This window comes from Arvicanthis niloticus, chromosome 23 (assembly GCF_011762505.2).
Source record: "Arvicanthis niloticus isolate mArvNil1 chromosome 23, mArvNil1.pat.X, whole genome shotgun sequence".
NCBI lineage: Eukaryota > Metazoa > Chordata > Mammalia > Rodentia > Muridae > Arvicanthis > Arvicanthis niloticus.
The window spans coordinates 28,958,263-28,982,194 of record NC_133430.1 but is presented as its reverse complement, the minus strand read 5'-3'; the positions used below and the strand labels follow the sequence as shown (position 1 = coordinate 28,982,194).

The window sequence follows — 23,932 nt, the reverse complement described above, 5'->3', positions numbered from 1 at the left end:
AAATCTCCCTTCTCTGACAGTGCTTTCCCTCCCACAGATCCATGTTCAAGCTCAGAGAGCAAAGGTTTTGCACGGGGCTCAAACATCTGACGAAGAAAAAGATTTCTGAGAAGATCAGTGTACCATCCATTAAATAAACAGAACTGAGACTTTTTCGAAATGTTTTTATTTGAAACAAGCTGCACTAAGCAAGACGTTAGTTTTAGTTTCCCCATGGCGTGGTAGAAGAGCACAATAGGGCAAATGCATGTGCTAGCATAGTTTCAGTGTGTGAACATTATCTCATTCACCATTTATATTTTATGTTATTCATAAAGTTCTTACAGAAAATTTTATGCCCCACCCCCCATTTCTGTGTGGGACAGTGTTTTCTTTAAGTGCTGCAAGATGGAAGAAGCATGAACAACCCATTTTATAAAAAAACAAAAACAACAAAACCTGTGAAATAGAATAATCAATCTCCTGGAATAAAAAGGAGTGCTAGGATCTATCAACAAGATTTTTTTTTTTATTTCTTTTTTTTTTACAGTTCAATCTTTATCCCCTTCCTGGTCATCTCTCAGATGATTCCTCATCCCATTCCTCTTCCCCCATTTCCAAGCTGATATCCCCACCCCTACCCACCAGGCCTTCCTACTCCCTGGGTTCTCAGGTGTTCGAAGGGGTGGGTACATCTTCTCTCACAGAGTACAGACCAGGCAATCTTGTGTTGTATATGTTAGATTTAGTAACAAGAGGCCGCTCTATTCCTTCCTCCGCTTCTTGCCTTCATGGTCATGTTCCTTGGGGCGACTGCTATCTGAGGGTCTTTTAGAACCACCATGCTGTTTTGCTTCTTCCAAAAACTTGTCCAAACCAAAAGGATCTTCTTCAAACTGAACTGGTCCTTCTCGGCCCCTCTGTCTACGGTCTGAACCAGAAAACTCCTTATCAGGAACAAATCTGGGGGAAAATGAGAAGAGGTCATGAACTACTTCTATTTTACTGGTGTAACAGGACCAACCATCAACTGTCTGCATTGGTACCTGTGGGTCTTTATCCTGGTTTCCAGGTCATCACCATACATGTCCTTGTCCAGATTTTTACTGGGCTTGTAGATACTCTGAGCCATGTCTTTGCCACCCCTCCAGGCCTGATCATAAACATTGTAAATTTCATCTTCTCCACCTGCAAATCCACTGTCCATACCCTGTGGGGAAATGAATGACACCAAATATAAAGGTCTACCTATCCAAAGCTGAATCTCAGTGCTGAGCAAGGAATAGTTCCTGTTTACAGCTAATGAAAAACCGCAACTGCAACATTTATGTAAAATAACAAGTATAAACTTCTCCAAATTTGAGTTCTTACTTAGAGACTAAGATTATATCAAGGTATTCATTTGATTAAGGTGGGTGTGGTATTGCAAGCCTTTAGTCCCAGCACTAATGAGGCAGGCAGATCTCTGTGAGTCTCAAATCAGCCCGATCCAAATATCACCTTCTAAGATAGCCAGAGCTATATAATAGGTCCTGTCTCAAACAGCAAGGACACATGGCTGGACGTGGTGGCACACAACTTAATAGAGGCACCCAGGCGCAGAGGCAGGCAGATCTGGTTTACAAAGGCCGGCCTGGTTTACATAGTAAATTCCAAAATAGCCAGGGATACAGAAAGAACACATCTTCAAAAACCAAAACTAAACAAAGCCAAATAAAAAAGAAGACACAAAGTTGGTAGGTGGACCTGGGAGGAGGTAGAGGAGAGTAAATATGGTCAAAGTCAATTGTATGAAATTCTCAAAAAAAAAAAAAAAAAAAAGATTTTAAAAAACAAATCAACAAACAGCATCATTAAAATTGAGAGGTTGTACTATAGGTCCAGGACAAGGATGCTGAGAAACGTTACCTCAATGGCCTGAGAAGGTCACTATTAAAGTACAAGATAATATGGTGCTCAATGAAAATCTTAAATGTTTTCCCCAGATTTAGAAGGTTTAAGCTTAAGGCTAGAAGAGATGACCATGTTGAAATGTTTACTTATGTGGTTCTTTCATCTGACTCCTGCTCAGCTCAGCTGACACTGCACAACAGTTAAGAGAAAAGCTTTGGAGTCAAAGCATTCAAGGTTGAATCTCAGCTCCATCAATTTCCCAACCCTGTCTCAATTATCTATGAGAGATAACAGGTGCTGCAGAGATGGCTCAGTGTTACAGCACTGTCTGCATAAGCATGAGGGCCCAAGTTTGGATTCCTAGGACCCATGTAAATGATAGGTGTGTGTGGAAGCTTGCCTGTAACTCCATCCTCTGAAGATGTAGACAGGATATCTCAGAGCAGGCTGGGTAGGAACACTAACTCTCAGTGAGTTCTGGGATGGACTGAGAGATCTGCTCAGTGAATAAGGTGGAAGGAGGAGTGATACAGACAGTTCCCAAGAGCAACGTCCAACATTGACATATGCATGTACACACATGTGCATACACGGGTAAACATGCATGCAAATGAAAATGTAAAAAAAGAAAAAAAAAGGAATCTCCACTCAAAAACCAATAGTCCAGCTTCATATGTTGTTTGTCCCCTTCCATATTATTTTTAAGGATTGAAATGAATAGGTTTGCCAGGCAGTGGTGGCCCACGCCTTTAATCCCAGCACTTGGGAGGCAGAGGCAGGTGGATTTCTGAGTTTGAGGCTAGCCTGGTCTACAGAGTGAGTTCCAGGACAGCCAGGGCTACACAGAGAAACCCTGTCTCGAAAAACAAAACAAAAAAAGAAATAAATAGATTTGAACAATGCCAATATAATATAAAAAGCATTAAAAAAAAAAAGTATTGTTGCTGGGAAGAACTTACTCACATGCTATCTCTAAATCTCAAACCAGTAAGTCACAGGTTATCCCCGGGAAGAGCTACCACCACACTTACTGTCTTCAGTCGACAGCAATATGGAAGTGCACACCTTTAAAACAAACCCTTTCCTCCCCAACTTGCTTTCACTTAGGGTGTTTTTGTCACAGCAACAGAAACCATAAGAAACCTACACACATGATAAAGGTGTTTTCTAGGTCCTCATACCTTGGATTGGTTGAAGAGCCTTTGGTCATACTGAACTTCATTGGAAGTTCGAGGATTGGGCACACCAAGAGCAATGACTTCACTGATGTCTCGATTTTCATTTCTCTGTAGTTTTGACCTATTTGACATACATAATTATTAATATACTTTCACAGACAAGAGGAATATATGCAATATAAATACACCCACTCTCAGAAGCAAAGAGAATGAATATATTATATTTGTGTCTCATGAACATGTATTGTCTGATGATGCACAGTGAATCACACTAGCAGCCCTGAGAGTACTTCAGGTGCATGCTTAGAAAAGGTGGGTAGGAGTCTTCAATCGGGTCCTACTAACTCAGAACACACAAGAGACTGGTTTTTGGATACAAATGGATGCATCACACACCTTCAATCTTTCTCAGCAGGATACACTCAGCTCTGCCCTGCCTCTTATTTGCATTCATCCCAAACCCCCAATTCCACCTTTAGAGCACAGGATTTTTTGGACTTTGGAGCAACCTCAGTCCTCAGGAACTTGTGAATCACAAACTTTGCCGATGCCTACCTTATGTTCCTGTGAATGTATTGGGTTTGTTTTACACCACTTCATTTTCCCATCATACAAAGCCCTGTTCTGAATGTTAATTAAATTGCTCACATGAGTCCAGAATCTTCCTTCAAAGCTTACTTTCCTTCCCACTGAACTCGGAACAGCACATGACCTAGACAGGATGTCACTAAATATATGGTGCCTGGCTTTCCATGTACACACAGGCATGCAAGCAGCTTCTTCCACCACTTGGGAGTCAGAATGCAGACACATGAACAATTTTATCCTTCCCCTCAGTACAGACATGATCTAGGTTCCCTTTTCTGTGCCTGACATTCTCAAGACTACTAGTTCAACAAGGTGAAGGATGAACAGGGAACCTTCTAGGGAGCTTCAATTTGGTTAAGATAAACCATTTGAATGTGGCAAAATTTGTTCTTATTTCATTATCAAGCTAAAGAACTGCCCTTCTTTCTGACTCACGTTTATACAGGTAACAACCCACCTCTTATCAGGAGCTGCCCTGGAGAGGTTCCGGTCATGCTGCCTCTCTTTTCGCCTGTCATGACGGATTTCATCTCTCTCACGGGCTTCTCCATCCTCTGTGAACACAGTTGAAAATTAGCTTCTCATATTTTGTACAAGGTGCTCTCAACCTTAGAAAATGCCATGTTTTTCTGTGTTTTGGAGACATGGCCTAAGTTAGCCTCAAACTCTGGCTGTTGTGTCCCACCCTGCTGCTGGGATTACAGGTGTGCACTACCACTTCTTTGTGGCCACACTCAACCCTTTATCATTAACTGCAGTCAATTTAAATCTGGTTTGTGCAGACTCCTATGTTAGCTACAAGTTACTAATATATACCTAAGTAGAAAGCCTGGATTGCTGGACAGGGAGCATGTGGTGATGAAGGAAATCCAGTCATGCTAATTGTTTTTAATAATTAATCAGAGTCTAGGTGGAGAGAGGTTCATTTCATAGCACATTGCTTTTCAGCTCTTCCTCCTCCTGTTTGAGAATTGTCATGATAAAATGCAAAGACAGGGCTGGGGAAATGGCTGAGTTACAAATGGAAAGAAACCAGAACCTTGTATAGGCTTTGGCTGGAGCTTGCTGCCCAGCTTTAACAGTGCCACAAAAGCCACTGGGGGTGGAATTCAGGAATTGGTGGTGTTATCCAAGGGCTGGACCCTGCACACCACAATCCTGACCTGTCCAGCAGGGTGAGCCCACTGGTGCAGCAGGGACAGTGCTGTCATGGGGCTGACCTGCTGCTTTGGGGTCAGATCCCCAGCTGCTCTGACACATCTCCTGTGGATCCCAGTATAGAATCAGCTATACTGGGGTAAGCTCAAAGGCTTTTGTAGGCCATCTATCTTTCCATCTAGAATGTTCTCCCAGATCGCCACATGGTTTACTTCCAAATCTTTGTAGTAATATTAGCAGAAAGACAAGACTTTCCTTCTGCAATTTTTATATCCCTTATGTTTTATTTTTCTTTATTCATTGTATTGTATAATATATGATTAACTTCATTTGCTTTATTATTGTTGTTTTGGAGAGAGGATCTTCCTATGTAGCCCTGACTGTCCTCAAACATTCCACCCTCCTGGCTCAGCCTCCTCAGTGCTGGGATCAGAAGTATACTACCAAGTGAGTTACTCCCATATTAAAGATTTCTTTTAGACATGTACTCCTTCATTTTGGGGAGTTCAGTTCTACATTATTTCTGAAATAACTCGATTTTTCTTGTACACATAAACTACGTTTGTATGCTGCAAAATACCCTCCCACATGCATGCTCAGTGCACAAAGACCTTTTAAAATGACATACACACATTGTCATAATGTAAATTCCACAATGGAAATTGTCATACCTTTTTCCACATGGGTTTTGATCCCAGCTCTTCTTTCTCTGGCTTTCTGGGCCATTTCTCTAAGTTTCTCTTCGTGTTTCTCCTTTTCTTTTTGAGCCATCTTTCTCTCTACTTGGGCTCGCATTTCCACTGCTTCTCGAGCCTGTTTAGTAAAGTGAGATGTTAAGTGGAACTCACAGTGGGATACATATTTACAGCCATCTTCAAACTCCTAACTAAACCTGCCTGTAAAAACATCTGCACAGACTTAAAGTTTGTTGCTGCTAAAAAGACTATACCACTTTGGAAGGCTGGGCTTTTGTCTCTAGGGAATGTTTAAAAGGTGCAAACACAACAAGCCCAGGTGATTTTTATAAGTCAAATACATTACTAATGCTTTGGCTGAGCAGTACAATGGGCGCCTAGCACAAAGAAGACCATCAGAGTCCACCAGTTCAAAACCAGACTGGAATGCGCTGGGCATGGTGGTATATGACAGTAATCCAAGCATTTAAAAGGCAGAAGCACCTGAGTCTGTGTGTGTTTGTTCCAAGACAGCCAGGGCTATGTAGAGAGATCATGTCTTAAAAACAAAACAAGGGAAACCAGATTGAACCACAGTGAGATCCAGCACCCAAAATATAAGTCAATAGGTAAATAAATGTCGCTGGCCATGGTAGTGCATACCTGCAACCTAGAAATCAGGAGGCTGAGGCAGAAGAATTGCAATGGGTTCCAGCATAGCCTGAGCTTGAAACTCAAATCCTATCTCAAAAGCAATCCACCAACATTTAAGTATGACTTTATCTTATGACAAAATATTTCCTTATAATTGAAAGACTTTAGTATAGAAAAAATAAAAAAATACTCCAGTTATTTCTTTGTGCATGTGCATATCAATACAGCACTAAATCTGTAATGTCAATAGCCAATACCATCAATGCCATTTTGTGAGTGAACTAAATCCCAATGTTCACCTACCCTTCCCTACACTGTCCTTTTGGGGAACATGTGCATCTAAAACAGAAGAAACTGTGCAACATACAACAGCACCTAGAATTAGGTAAGCCTAGGAAACCACTAACTGCTACAGGAGAATCATTCCAGATAGCTCTTGCTGCCATTACCCCCCTCCCCGCCCCCCTCCACGTCAGTATCCCTCTGGACCTGAGGTAAACTGATGTGGTCTCACAGATGCAAGAACATTCAGCAAACTGTAAAAGACTGACCTTCCGATCAGCAATGTATAGCGCTTCAGCCAGTTTGGCAAAGTTTTCATTTATGTGGACAGTCTGAAGTCCTCTTCCATCAGCGGCTAGCCGTTTGTCTAATGGAATCGTATACCCCTGAAATGAAAACAGAAGACAAGTCAGCACAGTGGGGCTGCAGTCATCATGGAACATTAACTAGCGCATGCCCATTCTGAGAACCACACACATTCCCATTCCTCACAGTTTGTTTTACACAATAGTAAATGCTTTGGATGGAGGGTCCATGCTCTAATCTCCCTAGTAACTACATGAGGCTGGAACACAACTCCCCATCTCACAGGAAGTTGGGGTAGAGTGCCAAGGGACGGCAACAAGTTCAGAGTCAGTACATGGATGAACTAAGACTGGATCACTAACAGTATGATGCAAGAGCCCAAGGACTACTGCCCTGTAGTCCAACCAAGTCATAAGAATGCAAACTGCTCGAGCCCAGGGAATATGCTAAACATCTATTGGAATTATATCTTTCAGGCCTGGTTTTATTTTTCCAGATTTCTAACTTATCCATCAAACACTACCCTTAAGTCCATTGTCTCCTGACATGAAGCAGTGCTAACTGAGTGTGCTGCTACACATCTGCAACCACACATGAGAGCATTACAAGTTCAGGACCAGCCTGGCCCACAACAGCAAGTTCTAGACAACAAACTGAGACCTTGGCCCAAAGCGAAACATAAAGAACCTCCTATTTGAAAAGAATCCAGAGATAAACAAAGACCCACAGTGTCTCAGAGTCATCAACACATAAGAGGGTTACATAGTTATGAATCACATCACATAAGATGGTCCAGAGGGGCTGGAGAGATGGCTCAGCGGTTAAGAGCACTGACTGCTCTTTCAGAGGTCCTGAGCTCAATTCCCAGCAACCTCATGGTGGCTCACAACCATCTGTAATGGGGTCTGATGCCCTCCCTCTTCTGGTGTATTTGACAGCACAGTGTATGCATCACATATATATATTAAAAAATATTAAAAAAATATTAAAAAAATATTTAAAAAAATAAGATGGTCCAGAGCCTTCCCAGTGGAGGATGACTATGTCATTTTACATTTAATTCCTGGCTTATAGTTGCTGTCTTCACCCATCAATGTGTGTCATGGAGTAGGACTCCAAGCCTATAAGCAATAGGAATTAGGAAATGCATCCCTTATTTGACAGATCCTCACTGATTCTGGAAGCTCAGGCACCTGAGATGCATAGGATGTTTGTTTGTTTGTTTGTTTGTTTGAGTCTCTCTATGTATTTGGGTTTCTCTATGCAACCTGGCTGTCCTGAAACTCATTATCAGATGAGACTGGCCTCAGACCTATAGACATTCCCCTGCCTCAGGAGTACCACCAGGTCCTGCAACACAAAGGTTTTATTTTTAGGACTTATTTTTTAGACAGGATCTTGCTATATAGTCCAGAGTAGCCTTCAGCTTGTTGCCCTCCTGCTTCGTTTCCTGTGTGCAGGAATCACAAGCATGTAACACCACTCCTGACAACACTGTGAAGAGCAATGCTACACAGCAGAAGAGCCAGAAAGAAATAAGTAAATAAATAAAGCAGTGAAACCCAACCACCTCCCTACCCCTGAATGCTCAACTGTTGTTTTTTTTTTTTCCTGTGAACATTGAGATTGGCTTAATTTTTTCTTGGAAATAATTCTAACCTAGAAGTTTGACCTTCATGGAGAATTCTATCTTCAATAAAGAAGTGTTCTTTCTCTCTCTCTCTCTCTCTCTCTCTCTCTCTCTCTCTCTCTCTCTCTCTCTCCTCTTTCCCCCTCCCTCTTCTCTTTCCCCTCCCTCTTCCCTTCCCCTTCCCTCTCCCTCCACCCCCCTCTCTCTCATACACACACATACATACACACACACACACATCTACGTGTTTCTGATATCTATAATATAATAGAGAGATTTTCATTGAGTGCCTGGCATAGCATCATTTCTAGTGTAGTTTAAAAGTGTCCCATGAAGCTGTCTCTCTATTTCTTTGGGGCACACCAGGTCTCAGATGCTGAGTGTGTGCACTTCCACTGAGCTCTGCTCCCAGCAGTTGTCCTTTCTACTGGGAATGGTAAGCTAACTGAGGAGCTAAGCTTCAAGGAATGTCCCCAGGCTGCAACTCCTTCCTGAGCAGTCCCCAGGGACAGTCCCAAGGGACAGTGTGCGAAAGTAATCACCTTAGCGTTCTTCCAGTTGGAAATACATGGAGGGATCTTCCACTCCTGCTGCTCCTTCACAGTCATCTGAAACCAGGCAAGAGGACAAGTTGTGTAACAGTGTAAGTCGAAACTCAAATACAACCTCCCCAAGGGCATCTCTACTGACGCAGGACAGAGTTGCAGTAAAATCCCTGCTAGAGTGGATACTGTGTTCCTGGCATGGACTGTAGCCACAGGGGCGCTAACAGGAACAATAGAGAAGAGTTCAGCCCATCACAAATGCTGGACAGCACTCTTCTATACTTAACCATGGCTGACTTAGAGGAGTCGGGCAACGGGGCAGCTTTCAGATGAAAATGCAAACTGTGCAAGTCAAACAGGACCTGTCCACTCCCCTAAATTCAGACCTCAAGCTACCTAGGGGACAACATCTGCTGCTCCCACAGAGTCACTCTCATAAGCACACTATACTGTACTTTAGTCTTAACTGGGTCTATATCTGATCTCATGATGTATTAAAAACAAAATGTAACCACTGTGGTGACATGTAGCTAAGGCAGAGGGACTGTTCATAGAACTGAAACCACAGGTGAGAAGCACTTTACTATAGCAGGATTACCTTCCGACTAGGAGAGTGCATCACAGGTGCTGGAGGGGAAGGTGGTCCCCGGGGGATTTTCTTATTAATCCTGAAGAATAAATCAGAGTGCAACAGTCAGAGCTCAAAGCTTGCTTTTGTCAGCCGGTAAATGTGGCCATTGTCACCATTCACCTCACAGTGTTAACACAGCACAGTACAATATACTCCCAGCTTGATATAAGTGACACACAACTAATTAAACACGAGGCATATGACCCAGATACCTGGGTAACACAGTCTAGACAGTGAGCATTCTCCTCCCCTCAGCTTGTGCATGACCCATTATGTCTCCCTTTTCTTCCATCCACCCATTCCTCCATGGGCAGCCACACATCAACCATCTGTAATTAAGTGTAAATTTGCATTTTCTAGAATTCTTTACAATTAACTCATTTATTGTCTGTGTGTGAGGTGGGTATGCATGTACCCTGGTAAGTATGGAGGTCAGAGAACAACTATGCAGGAGTGGGTTCTTGCCTCATGCCATGTGAGTTCAAGGAATTTGGCAGAAAGTGTCTTTAACCGCTGAGCCTTCCAGCTGACACCACTGTCTAGAGTGTATACATACACACACACACACACACACACACACACACACACACACACACAGAGAACCATAACATTGCATTATGAGTTTCTGTCTGGCTTCTTTCATATAGCATAATTACTTTCAGACTCATCTGAAAAGACTTTTCTCAGCCCAATAATATTCCATGTACTGATGTACCAATGTTTGCTTATCTATTCACCTGTTGATGAACATGTGCAACACTTTTCTTGTTTGATACTTAAAAGTATAAATATATTTATATAAGTACACTGTAGCTATCTTCAGACACACCAGAAGAAGGCATTAGATCCCAGATGGATCTGAGCCACCATGTGGTTGCTGGGAATTGAATTCTGGAAGAGCAGTCAATGCTCTTAGCCACTGTGCCATCTCTCTAGCCTTCTCTTGTTTGATACTTTAAAACAGCAGCAGTTCACCCTTGTGAAGCCATATACTTACTTGAATCTTGGTGGCTCCATTGGGTCTTTCTGCATTTCTACCATCCGAATAACCCTCTGTTTAGCTCCAGAATTGAATGCTACTCCTTGCTGAGATGGTGTGTAGCTAAAGAAAGTAGATATAAAAGGTGTAATTAGTTCAAGTGTTTTTGGTAGGTATCTGTCTTCTACTACAGTCCAAAGCGACCACACTTTCAACTCTTTGCAGAAAGTCCTGATATAAAATCACTATACATTTAGGCAGGGCAGCCAGAAACAGACTAGAAGAGCAAAAGAAACTGAATCACAAACAAGATGTGCACTTAAGTGCTTAGTGACTTCCCTTCTCATCCTCTCCATACCCACCTGGGAAATATCCCTCCTCAGCCTCACAGGTCTAAAACTAGCATCTACTTTAGATTTATTTTCATTATTGGGAAAAATCTGCCGGGGCAGAAAGATGGCTCTGCAGTTAACAGCACTGACTGCTCTTCCAGAGGACACAGATACAATCCCCAACATGGATGTCAGATCACACTGCCTATAACTTCAATTCCAGAGAATCTGACTCCCTCTTTCTGGCCTTGTAGGGCACTGGGCATACAGGCAAAACCCTACCAACTCTTTATTTTCCTTTTAGTTCTAGTTCCAATCATTCCTCACACAGTCCACTGAAGGCCCTCAACATTAAGCAATGTTATAAATGGTTATTAAATATAATAATAAAAAATGATAAACAATTGTCATTTGGGTCATATACCACAGGAAATGGTTTATTCTAAAAACAAAACAAAAACAAAAACCAAAAAACCTGAAAAATCAAAACCCCCAAAATTCTAAACAATCATCTGAAGATCACAACAGTTAACTTGAGACAGGGTCTCATACCAGGTAACCCTGGCAGTCCTACAACTCAGAGATCCATAGGACTTTGCTTACACATGTGCAACCCCGTCCAGCTTATAACAGTTACTAACATGGGCATTTTAAAGAACTTCTGCAAGCAAGAGTTAATAGGCTTCAAAACTCATTATTTAAGATAATGTGTTTGTAACTGGCTTTGTAGGCTGGTGACAGTTATCAAAATCCCACCTATTGAGTTTGATATGCAACTAATTCTTCCATACCGGATATACTGAGCAGGAGCCAGCTTGTCAGCTGCACGAACTGGCATGGCTGCAGCAACCTTCTGCGACACAGACTTCTCCAAGGCGACTCTTGTCTTTTCTGTTATCTGAAAGGAGAAGCATCATGTTGAATGGTTTGAAAATTAGTAAGAACATAAAGTCATCTAAAATAATCACATGTATCAACTCTTGGTTACCTCTTTAATTGCCTCTTCATCAGGCCTTTGCAGGTCTGGGTCATCTGCATTCATAACCTCCTTTGGAACCAGGTCAGTGTATTTGCTGTAAATGACCTAGAGTGTTCAAACACAAGCAGGCTTAGGGATACAGAGAGTAGAAAAAGCAGCCTCATTAAGTCAGTCTAGATGTCAGTATGTCCCTGTAGCATATGTACACATTTAGGATACCTAGTCTTGTCGTTCAGATTTTAAAACTAAAACTGGTTAAAATACATACACAATTTTTTATAATTTAAGAAAGGTAGAGCTGGGGAATGAGGGTTTTGAGTTGGTTTCTTCAGATCAGTCATTTTACATGTAACTAGTGGAGATTTTATAGCTCAGATTATATTTGTATATATTTATCAACTAATCTTTAAATTGTAATGAATATATTTACAATTAAAAAAATACACAAAGACACTGCTGCTCTGGCTCCAAACTAAAACTTCCTCTTGACCCCATACATTTAATTATTTGAGATCCTCTAATCAAGTCAGGATCCAAACACATTCTGCCAACAAGATCTTATGCACTAGTGATCTATTTGAGGCTCACTAGGACTTGAAATTTATATAGTAATATAAATTGCCTATAACTCCATTTTTTGGATTAAAAACTCATCAAAATTTAAGTCAGGTTACTAAATAATTTACAAATTCACTGAGCCTAGAAAATTCCACTGACCTCATCCTATTTATAACGTTTCTGTTTTCTGGAATCAATTCTATCCGAAAACTAGGAAATAGAACAAAATGAAAAAACAACAAACAAACCAGAATATTTTCTTCCGTAAGAATAAGAGAAAAACAAATATGTGTATTCTCTTGTTTCATTTCTGTTTTTGTGAGTGATAACTTGACCAAAAAAACTCAGGGAGGACTGGGTTTATTTGGCTTACAATTCCAAGTCAGAGTTACTGAGAGAAGTCAAGGCAGCAACTCAAACTGCTAGTCCCATTAGACCCAGTCAGGAGCAGAGATATGAATGATCCTCTGCTGTTTGCTCCCATTTAGCTCTTTTCTCACACAGCACAGGAATTCTCTGTCTAGGGAATGGTGGTGCCTACAGTGGGCTGACTTCTATCAATTATCAAGATAGTCCCCCACAAATGGCCAACCCCCATTTAGACAATGCCTCAACTGAAGCTCCCTTCCCAAGTGATTCTGGGGTTATAGCAAATTGACAACAAAAACAAATTATCCCAGTACATAACTTGTTATCTATACCCAATTTTAGGACTACTTTATGAATTCTATCAGGACCAGCAAAGTTCCTAACTCATCCTCCAATAAGGTAGGTCCACAGATCACATGTACCTCGAGTGCCTGGCTCAGAACATTCTACACAAGCTATTAATTTCCCAGAGCTATAAAGTGAAATATCTAGCTTACTTTTTGAAGAATGAAAAGGATTGGAAAAGAGAGAATTTAGCTCAGGTCTAACTACTGACGTATGAGCCATCAATAGCATCATCGTTTCTGAGTGTTCATTCTATAAGGAACCCAGAAACACACAATAATGACAAGAGTAAGGATCAGGACGTGAGGATCACATAGCAGTAACCCACCTCAAACGTCTTACTTCTTTTTAGGGTGGAAAAATCTACACCACCACAAATCGAAAATTCTCTAACATGGTAGAAGAGAGCAGTGAGATTACCAAGAGTTAACCACTTTTACACGGTAGACATTACAGGGAGCTTCTAAGTACATGGCTTCCTAGTAGTCATGGATGTCTGATATAGTCTCAATGCTAATTCAGTACGTAAGAGCCACTTGCTGCTTCTTATTTGGGTATTCCAAAGTTAATAACCCTTTATACGATCTTCAGTGAGATCCTAACATCTGACAAGGCAGAGTGAAGGACATCTGAAGAGCGGGATTCCTCTGTGTTAATTAACTATAAAGCCTCGCATACAGCTTGAAACTTTATGTGCTGAAGAAATTCAGCATATCTCAGTACACAACATGGTTGGGAGGAGTCATCTGAAAACTACCCTGAAGGAAAGAGCATAGGGATTTACTCATCAAGAGAAGAGAAGGCCCAGGCATGGATGCACCCTCTTCTGGCCTCTACAGGCATCAGGCACACACGTGGAAGACAAGTTAAGATATTCATATACGTAAAAATAAAACATCTTTAAACCATAAAGAGAAAGCAGGAAGTCATTCAACCACTGGGTTGACAAGAATAGGTCTGACTGAAAGGTGAACCTGTCAACATATCCACGATGTCGTCGGCAGTACATAAACAAGTTAACAACATGGGATTTATCACAAGGTCAGCCGAAGCTGTTGGGAGTTTGGGAGGAGGGATTAAAGACATTCCTTTAGGTACTATCACAGAACATTTTCCACAAAACTAAGTTGCAGAAAGAAACTGCACACGCCAGGCTTTTAAGACATCACTGAAGTCCACACAAGTTCTATCAAAATGTATCCCAAGAACGACTTCCTCACATGAGTGAGGAAGTTTATCAGTGTTTTATGCATGGAGAACAATGTTTTAAATGCATGGAGAACAATGGCCTTAGACTTTTCTCAAATATGAAGTGTTTTTCCCCACTCTTATATCTACCACCACCACTGGACATGTTTGTGACTGTAGGGCAGTGGTTCTCAACCTTCCTAATGCTTTGACTCTTTGATACAGTTCTTCATGTTGTGCTGACCCCAACCATACAATTCCTTTGTTGCGACTTCCTAACTATAATTTTCCTACTGTTATGAATTGTAATATAAATATCTGATATGCAGGATGTCTACTATGTAACCCCGAAGGGGTTGTGACCTATGGGTTGAGAGCCACTGCTCTAGAGGGTCAAACTGAAGTCTAGAAGTGAAGCCCCACTGAAAGCTCGCCCGTCTTAGCATCATTGAATCTACTAAGGGGAAAGAACAAAGGTAGGCCTTCACACTAGCTCCTCAGCTGAGTAGAGCCACACTGTGATGACACCAAGTTGTATGTTGTGTCTTTGGATTACCCTTTAAGATGCAGGGTGACAAAAGCAGTCTGTGCTATACCCAAATGAACTATTCAAATAAGAACTGGGGGTGTAGCTCCGTGGTAGAGCCTAGGCTTGGCATAATACAAACATCCTGGGATGGATTGGATCGCTAGTTCCATCTAGAAAAAGTAAAGAAAGAAAGCACCTCAAATACACGGGGGGGGGGGGGGGGGGGGGGGAATTTTTGTCTATAGACAAAAGTAAAAGCTGATTTGGGGCGGGGCACAGTACAGGCGCAGAACAATTAATTGCCTAGCATGCATGAGGCCCTGGGTTTCATTTCTAACAAGACCAAAATCAAAACTGTTTTTTTTTTAAGATTCTGCAATTGCTGATCTTAAAAGTTTGGCAGCAATTGTAGAATGCCAAATAACTTTTTGAAACATAAAACGAATACCTAAGTACAAAAGCTGTCACTGCTGGGTGTGGCCTACAGCAACGGGGAGGGTAAAGGCAAGAATGTCTCAGCTCAAGGCTAGCTTGGGCTATATGCCAAGACTTTAAAGGGGAGAGCAAAGTATTACCGAGCTCCACAGAATTCCAAGGCACAATGTCACTGTCAGTCACAAAGTTAATCCAGTTTACTCATAGTTATATAGTGTATTTTATAGAGATTTTACAGCTGGACCCAGAGCTTTGTATACACCAAGCAGGCGACTTACCATCAGTAAGAGCCCTAACTTCACTGCTATCTTTTCTTATAAAGGTCTATTTGCTTTACTGTATGCACATGGATGTTCTGCCTGAGCATATGCATGTGCAGTCCTAGTACGGCTGGCATCAGAAGATGGCATCAGATGCCCTGAAACTGAAGTCATGGGTGAGTGATGGAAACTGAACTCAGATCCTTTGCAAGAACAAGTGTCTGTAACCACTAAGCTATGTCTCCAGCCCCAATTTCACTGATGCTTTGACATAACCCACAACAGCAAGTGGTTTATCATTTCCACAAAATGTAATATACTTCACAAAATAGTTATCCATAAGAAAAGCAAACAAACAAACCCAAGGAGGATTACCTTGTCTTTGGACTGTCCCTGTCGAGCAATTGCATCATATTTGATTTTCCCTTCTGGATCCACCTGAATGGCTAGTGCATTTGACATTTTTTTCTTTCGCCCCATATCCAGAGGATACTGGGCCACATGGATTTCTGGGAAAGCACCTCCATCTCCAAAATCCTGCATATTTCAAGAAAAGAAGTAAAAAAGAATATTTAGTAGTAAGTAGCAGATCATTCAAGTTAGCAAATCTATGCTGGGTCTGAGAGACATCGGTAAACAAAAGCAAGGGTTTCATCTTGTGCAGACGACATTTAGTGGGCAAAGGTATAAAAACAGACTGCGTGTAGGAAGGACCATGAGGATCATGCATGTTCCGGGAAGAGGCACTGTCATACTTTCAGTGGAGTGGCTGTGAGGGCCTTTAAAGAAATAACACACATGAAAGGCTCAACCAAGAAAATCAAACAAAGGAAGATCCAAGCAGTGGTGGTTTGAATAGGTTATGGCCCACAGACAAACAGGTGTGAATGCTTGGCCCATAGGGAGTGGCACTATTAGGAGGCGTGGTCTTGTTGCTGTGATCACTGTGAGGATAGGCTTTGCCGTCTGTTATATGCTCAGGCAATGCCCATGTGGCACAGTCTCCTGCTGCCTTTGGATCAAGATGTAGAATTCTCAGGTCTTTCTACAGGACCATGTCTGCCTGGACACTACCATGCTTCTCACCGTGATAATGGACTGCACTCTGAAACTGCAAGCCAGCCCCAATTAAATGTTTTCCTTTATAAGAGCAGCCTTGATCACAATGTCTCTTCACAGCCATAAACCCCAAACTCAGACACAAGGGAACCATTTTCTTTTTCTTTTTTTGAAGCAAGAAGGGAGGTGGAGGTGGAGGAGAAGAGGGAGTGAGAGAGAAGAGAGGGAGAAAGAGAGAGAGAGAGAGAGAGAAAGAAAGAAAGTGTGTGTTGATTTAAAACTGAAAAATGTGCTGGGCAGTGGTGGTGCACGCCTTTAATCCCAGCACTTGGGAGGCAGAGGCAGGTGGATTTCTGAGTTCGAGGCCAGCCTGGTCTACAGAGTGAGTTCCAGAACAGCCAGGGCTACACAGAGAAACCCTGTCTCGGAAAACCAAATAAATAAATAAATATTAAAATGAAAACCAAACAAACAACCTCTAAAGTTGGAACAATTTTGGGTCCTAAATAGATTACTTAAGGTATACTCAACCACCGTCACCAAGAATACTAGAAAAAAAGTGAAATTCATTAACAAGAGGGTATTTACTGAAAAATAAACTTATTTTTGTAAGTTTTTTTTTTTTTCACAGAGTATTTCATTAAATCTTGGATGTGAATTCCTAGCCACAATACGTTTATTTACTGGAGAGGGTTGAGGTTTGAGATTTTGAAAATGAAGGAATCAAGTGAAAAAGAGCTATATTGTAAATTAGGCAGAAATCAAGTCTTCCTAAGACAAGTTCCTTCCTTCCTGTACTCAGACCATCAATCTGACACTTGCTAAGACTCACTGGAGGTCTTCGACTGTAATCAGCACTTCACAACTGTAGCAGTAGCATTATGTGCTTGCTAACACTGTCAGAAAATCACAGCTTTTACTGTGAAAACTACAACAAAATGCCTTCTTCAGAGAATAGCCACTCCCCGAAAAGCACCCTGGCATCTTCAGATTAGCTGGCCACTCAACTTCGATTTCCAAATGAACTGCTCTGATCTGCCAGGATATATGAAACCTTTGATAATCAATTAAGGCTAGAAAAGCTAACAGCCACCAGATGTCAGAAAGCTCAAAGGCTCTCTTGTATGAAAAGTGAAGTGTGCTGTCCCCACTCTGTAATCCAGGGAAAGCCCCACCCACAACACATCTATAACCTCTCAAAAAGGACACTAAGTACAATTATATAATGCCTGCCACCACTACTTTTTGGCTGCAGACAGGAATAGATTATCCAGGAGGCTGGAATGCCTTCCCATCTTGTCATGTATCTCACTAATTCCAGACAGAACAAAACCAAAACAAAATCCTTAACAGCAAGACAGGCTTTGCACATCAGGATTCATAAAGACCAAATGAGAACACAGACAAAACAAAACCCAACAAAACCCAGGGCTATGTTACAGCAAGGCAGGGTGGGCCCTGTCAGGTGCTCAGTTTCTTGACCTGACAGAGGCATGGCAAACAAGGGAGAGACAGCGCAGAAGGCTTTGGGCAAGATGATAAGCAATGTTTCCATTCAAAGGTACTAGAAACACACCTGGAGGCACACTAAGAAAGGCGTAGACCACATGTATAAGGCAGATGCCATCCCCAGGTAGGGAAGTGCTACACGGCCTGGAGAGTTGGCTCGGTGCTTAAAAGCCCTGGCTGCTCGATGCAGAGAACTCAGATCTGGTTCCCAGGACCCACTTGTAAGTCCTGTTGCAAGGCCCTCTTCTGACCTCCAAGGGCCCTGTATGAATGTGGTGCACAGATGCACGTGCAGGCAAAACACCCAGACATAGCTCTTACTCTGATTTTTATTTTGAGACAGTTTCCCTGTATAGCCCTGGCTGTCCTGGAACTCACTCTGTAGACCAGGCTGGCCTCAAACTCACAATCTGCCTGCCTCTGCCACCTGAGTGCTTGGACTATAGGCATGCACCACTATATCCAGGCTAAGGGGAGACCATTTGATATAAACACAATATATAAATCTAGTAACAGCTAAGCCATCTCTTCAGCCAAGATAGGTTAAGTCTCGAATGTTTACTTTTCTCTCCAGATAAGGAAGATGGGCAAATATGTGAAATTGGGAAAAGATATGTAAGGAAGCATGCACAGGATTCCGAGTAATCAGTTACATAGGGGCTGTCAAGGAAATCTGTTCTCTGGAGACAAATCAGAGGTACAAAAAGATCTTTGCTTCTACCAAATCAACCAGTTTAGCTTTCATACTCCTAAAAACAATGTATGTAATATCATGACCAGGTATGTGCTAACATTCTCGAACTGAAGATTTAAAAAGCACACAGAGAAATCAACTGACAAAGGCGACAGACACTCCTGGGGTTTCCCCTGACCCTTATCTCTTCAGTTATGACATGGTATTATTTTCACTCTTGAAGGTGGGGTAGGGATGAACACAACTCAAATGCAAACCGTCTCTGATTCTTCTCCTTACAAAGATTTCAAATTTGTATTTATTATTACTAGTGTATGTGTGACAGAGAGAGGAGGAGAGGGAAGGAAAGAGAGACAGAGGTGGGGGCACCTACCCACAACACAGTGCATGTTAACCAAGGATTGGGAACCCAGCCTCTCTTTCCACTGTGCAATCAAACTCAAACTGTCAGGTTTGTGCAGCAAGCACTGCTTCCTGCCAGGCCATCTGCCTCTTTGTATTTGTATCACACTCTCCCATTACTGTTCATGTGCCTACATCTGTAAAGGTATGCTAGCTCCTTTTGTACAAGTTGAATAGTTCAGCACAATAAGCAAAGCAGTGATTCTCTGGTGATCACCGACCATGACAATAAACAAGAAGAAAGCCTTTGCAAGGAAGAACTTATTTTCTGAACTCAACACTGCACAGCTGCTAACAAGCACCCTCCAGGGTTCAAATTTATCTTACAAGTGTACAGTAATACACTTCAGCCACACTTACCTCTAACAGTCTCGGAATCCAGCCTTTCCTGTATCCGTAAGGGGGAGGTTCCCTTCGAGAGGAGACCAGAGAGGTCTGCCGTGATCGCTGAGATCTTGCCCTTTCTTCAGCTTCAAGTTGGTCCTGAGATAGCTGAGTAGGCGCAGGTAAAAAGCTACAGGAAATCAAAGTCAGAATTTAATTATCACAATTCAGCTACAATATTCCTTTGCTCAACACATAGACTTTTTAATGATTTTTAGAAGCAATTTAGTATCTATTACATTCTTACATATGGAAAGGAAAAAAATTACTCAGAGACAAAGAGTAAAAACCCCTTGACTATTCTAAGAGCAAATGCTTGTCCTGACTTAAAAACAGGTGTGTGTGTGTGTGTGTGTATTACAAAGCTGATAAGCTGCAGGTTTCTGTGTTTTCCTATACTTTATACAGAAGCCAACCTACAGTGCATGGTTTCCTAAAAATCCTTCCTAATTTTCTCTTACCAAGATCTAATCAGGAAGCCCAGGCCTGAGGATAGGAACTGCATCCTGCGCCTCTTTTGTCCCTAACTGTCCCAGTCCTGTCTGGTAACAGGAGCTGCTCCAACATTTCCAAGTGATTCACTCTGCCCTTTGCATTCATGGTTTTACATCAGGGCAGTCTTCTTGTCTTTAAACAAGCCACCTCAAAACCTTTGCCAAAAAAATACTAAAGATTTACTAGGAATGTTTTTAAACTTACTTATTAAGGGTCTCACCAGGCTACCTCAAATTCAGATGTCTGCTTGTCTCTGCCTACCAAGAGCTAGGATTAAAAGCACACATCACTACACTCAGCCAGACTCACATTTTTATTCAGTTTGTATATGCGTCATGGCACTGTTGAAAATGTAAAGACAACTGTGGGAATCAGTTCTCTCTTCCCATTACGTGGGTCCCACAGATGGACCTCCTGGTCTTTGAGTTTGGCAGTAAGTAAACTGCTTCTATCCACTAAGGCACCCGTGCTGGCCCTGTACCCAAAACTTTAAAATTTACATTCTAACGCCTTACCCCAGCTGCATCATTTGCATTATCATTATTTCTTTCTCATGTAATCTCTTTCCTAATGGAAGTAAGCTCATGAGGATACAGTGTAAAAAGACACAGGAAGCTTACCTTACCATCTCACCAAATAACCAATACAACACAGGACACCAGGTATGCGAAGGACTTTTCCCACACACCCAGCAAACAAGTGATACTCCAGAAGACTGTAACTAGGCACTTCCTAATTCAATTCAGTACCCAGAGACTGAGGACTCAACACAAACAGACTGCCTCTATTTCCAACAACAACTGGAGACTTGGTTACCAGTACTTTGGTTCCACTGACTAAAACTGGGGTCCCCACTGTTTTAAATATTAAATATTCTCTTCAGATTCACAGTACAGAGGCGTGCTGAGATGGATTTTGGGTGACCAGTTCCTTTAATAAAGGCAACAGAAGGTGGAGCATGATGGAGACCTTAGTACCACTTGGGAGGCAGAGGCAGGTGGATCTGTATGGCCAGGCCAACCTGGTCTACAGAGCACATTCCAGGTCAGCCAGGTCTACACAGAGAAACACTGTTTCAAAAAACCAAAACCAAACAACAACAACACCCCAAAAAACAAAAACAAAACTCTATAGGGGAGAGGTTCCTGTGCTTAGCCTGTTAGTGAGAGCATAAGGCATCACTGACCTCTACAGGTGCAGCCACTGGGACCTAACACCTTCCTCCCCTCTTTGATGCATTTGCTAGGACAGTTCATGAAGGCAAGGCAAAATGAAACAAAACACACACACATACAAGCCAATATATTCAATGCTTGTTTTGAGTTCTCAAAAAAAGTAGGCTCATTTCATTTTTATGTGTATGAGTGCTTTGCCTGGATGTATGTCTATGTACCACATACATGCCTGGTGCCTTCAGAGACTGGAAGAGGGTGTCAGATTCCTAAACTGAAGTTATAGATGGTTATGAGCCGCCATGCAGGTGCTGGGAATCAAACCAGGTCCTCTACACCAATGCTTTGAACCACTGAGGTGTTTCTCCAGCCTGTATTTGCTAGTTTTTAATAAATGACACTTAAAAACAAACAAATGAAAGCTAACCGAAACCTTTGTAGTCCCAAGCCTGGTTGTTTTGATGTATCACTTTTCACCATTGCTACAATAAGCACAGGATACACACTACACCCTTGGTGTTTTTCTTGTGTGCATCCATTTCAAATTTAACCTTTGCCCTCATAGTCCTAGTAATCTATATCATAATGCCTGAAAAAGTCTTGAATTCTTGCTACCTCTAACACTTAGTCAGCATAACCAAGGCCAGTACACACAAGTAAGCATCATCTGTTGGCTATAGTTTCATTTCCGTTGCTTTTGTTAAAATACTCCCGGAAAAAAAAAATTTAAAGGACGAGAGGCTTATTTGTTGTCTTAGTCAGGATTTGTAATCTTGCACAAAACATGACCAAGAAGCAAGTAGGGGAGGAAAGGGTTTATTCAGCTTATACTTCCACATTGCTGTTCATCATCAAAGGAAGTCAGGAAAGGGGCTCACACAAGACAGGAACTTAGAGGCAGGAGCTGATGCAGAGGCCATGGAGGGGTGCTGCTTACTGGACTGCTTCTCCTGGCTTGCTCAGCTTGCTTTCTTATAAAACCCAGGACTACCAGCCTAGGGATGGCGCCACCCACAACTGGCTGGGCCCTACCCCCTTGAACACTAATTACAGCAGGATCTCAAGGAGGCATTTCCTCAAGGGAGGCTCCTATCTATGTGATAAATTCAGCTTGTGTCAAGTTGAAACACAAAACCAGCCAGTACATTTGTCTTAAAATTACAGGTTACAATCCACCAAGGGTCGTCAAGGCAGCTAGAGAAAACCCACAATCAAAAGAGGGACCTACTTTCTTGCAGAAAAAGGAGGAGGGAGGCAAGAAGGCAGGAAAGGCACCTGAAACTGCTTGCTGTGTTGCAGAGTGGCTAATAATCATCAAGCTTTCTTACTCTGTCCAGAACCACCTGCCTAGGGAATGGTGCTGCCCATAGTGGTTTGGATCTTCCTGCGTCTCTTAGTAAAGAAAACAATCCCCACAGACATGTCCATAGGTCAATCTGATCTAGGCAATTCTTTTGCCTGATACCTTTTTACTAGGATCTAAGCAGACAGTTAAAGCTAACCAGGACAGTGTTGTTCTAGTTTTTTTTTTTTTTTTTTTTTTTTTTCATCCTTGTATTAAACTACCTATACAGACCTGGTTGGCCTTGGAACTCAGAGATCCTCCTGCCTGAATTATTTTCATCTGTGTATCTACTTGTCCATCTTCTGGTAACAAAAAATATATTTCATTCTATATATACAACCTCTAAGGTAAAGCAAATCTTAATTCCCATGATCAAAATATTTTTAGGATTCATACTGTTACGAGTCAGGAAAAATATGAGAAGTGGGTTAGACAGTCTATGTCTAAGCCAAATGTCCTAAAATGAACACCTTCTTTAAAATCAGACTTTTCCAGCTGAGTTCTCATGGAAAGTTTTTCCACTTGGAGCATTTAGGAATTACATAACTTTTTGGAAGTCTCCTACTTAGCATCTTTTTCTTAAAGGCTGGAACACTTTACATACGGTAACCAGGGCAACCAGGAACAGCAAAAGTCGGAGGTGGTTCCATGTACAAAAGAAATTCTATGGTCCAAAGTTAAAGCGCGCAGCTGCTCGCACTTAGTAAACAGCAGCCCCTACTGCTGTCAATGAAAAAAATTTTGGTCGGTTCTTGGACGTTCCCAACTCTTTGTTTTTTGCAAAAATCTTTGTTTCGGAGGAGAGAGTAGCAGGAAAAAAATGAGAAGCCCAAAGCATACAAGCGGCTGGCAAGCCACAAGACTGGCGAGCTTTGCTCAGCAGGGATAAATAAGCCGCTACTACGCATCACAGCTACCTCAGATCGGAATCCACAAGGCACTAGCCAATCTACCGCGCCGCTTACGCGTAGCACATGTGAGGTCCTTGTGGCAAAGCCACGTCGCGGCTCTCGGAAAAGGGAGGGGGCGAACTCAACCCGGGAAGCCCCTAAGGAAAGACCCCGGCTTCGGCGCGGCCTAGTCGCCAAGAAAGACCGAGAATAGGTCCCAGCCATGGTTTTGGTCAGCTTACTTCTGCGTCCCAGGCCAGGTCACAGACAGATTAGTCCGGGCAGAAAAAAGGACAAGATGTGTACTCCAGACCCTTCCGTATCGAGGAAACAAATCAACAACCCACCTGGTGAGCGCCATCTTCTTCCGCTTCTTCCTGCGCAGGCCACAGCGTCGCGGGGCGACTCTTACCCGGGAACGAGGAACCCAATTAAAAATTGATCACTGCGCAGGCGCCCTGACCGCACGGCCCTCTGGGCCTTGTAGTTC

General features: G+C 42.2%; 2 protein-coding genes across 2 annotated transcripts in view; one reads left to right on the top strand and one right to left on the bottom strand.

Moving 5' to 3' along the window:
- The window catches only part of Slirp (SRA stem-loop interacting RNA binding protein), a 7,057-nt gene extending 6,904 nt beyond the window's left edge, over positions 1-153 (top strand). The window contains exon 4 of the mRNA XM_076921552.1: positions 38-153. Within this exon, the coding sequence (XP_076777667.1) occupies positions 38-109 (72 nt within the window). The 3' untranslated portion in view covers positions 110-153. The remainder of the gene's footprint in view (positions 1-37) is intronic.
- Snw1 (SNW domain containing 1) lies at positions 145-23,932 on the bottom strand. Its single transcript, XM_076921547.1, has 14 exons — positions 23,790-23,932; positions 19,517-19,670; positions 15,868-16,029; positions 11,818-11,913; positions 11,621-11,727; positions 10,516-10,620; positions 9,486-9,555; positions 8,885-8,950; positions 6,676-6,792; positions 5,468-5,609; positions 4,096-4,192; positions 3,054-3,171; positions 1,026-1,189; positions 145-942 (listed from the first exon to the last, which is right to left on the bottom strand). The coding sequence occupies exons 1-14, from the start codon at positions 23,801-23,803 to the stop codon at positions 744-746; spliced, it is 1,611 nt and encodes a 536-aa protein (XP_076777662.1). The 5' UTR covers positions 23,804-23,932; the 3' UTR covers positions 145-743.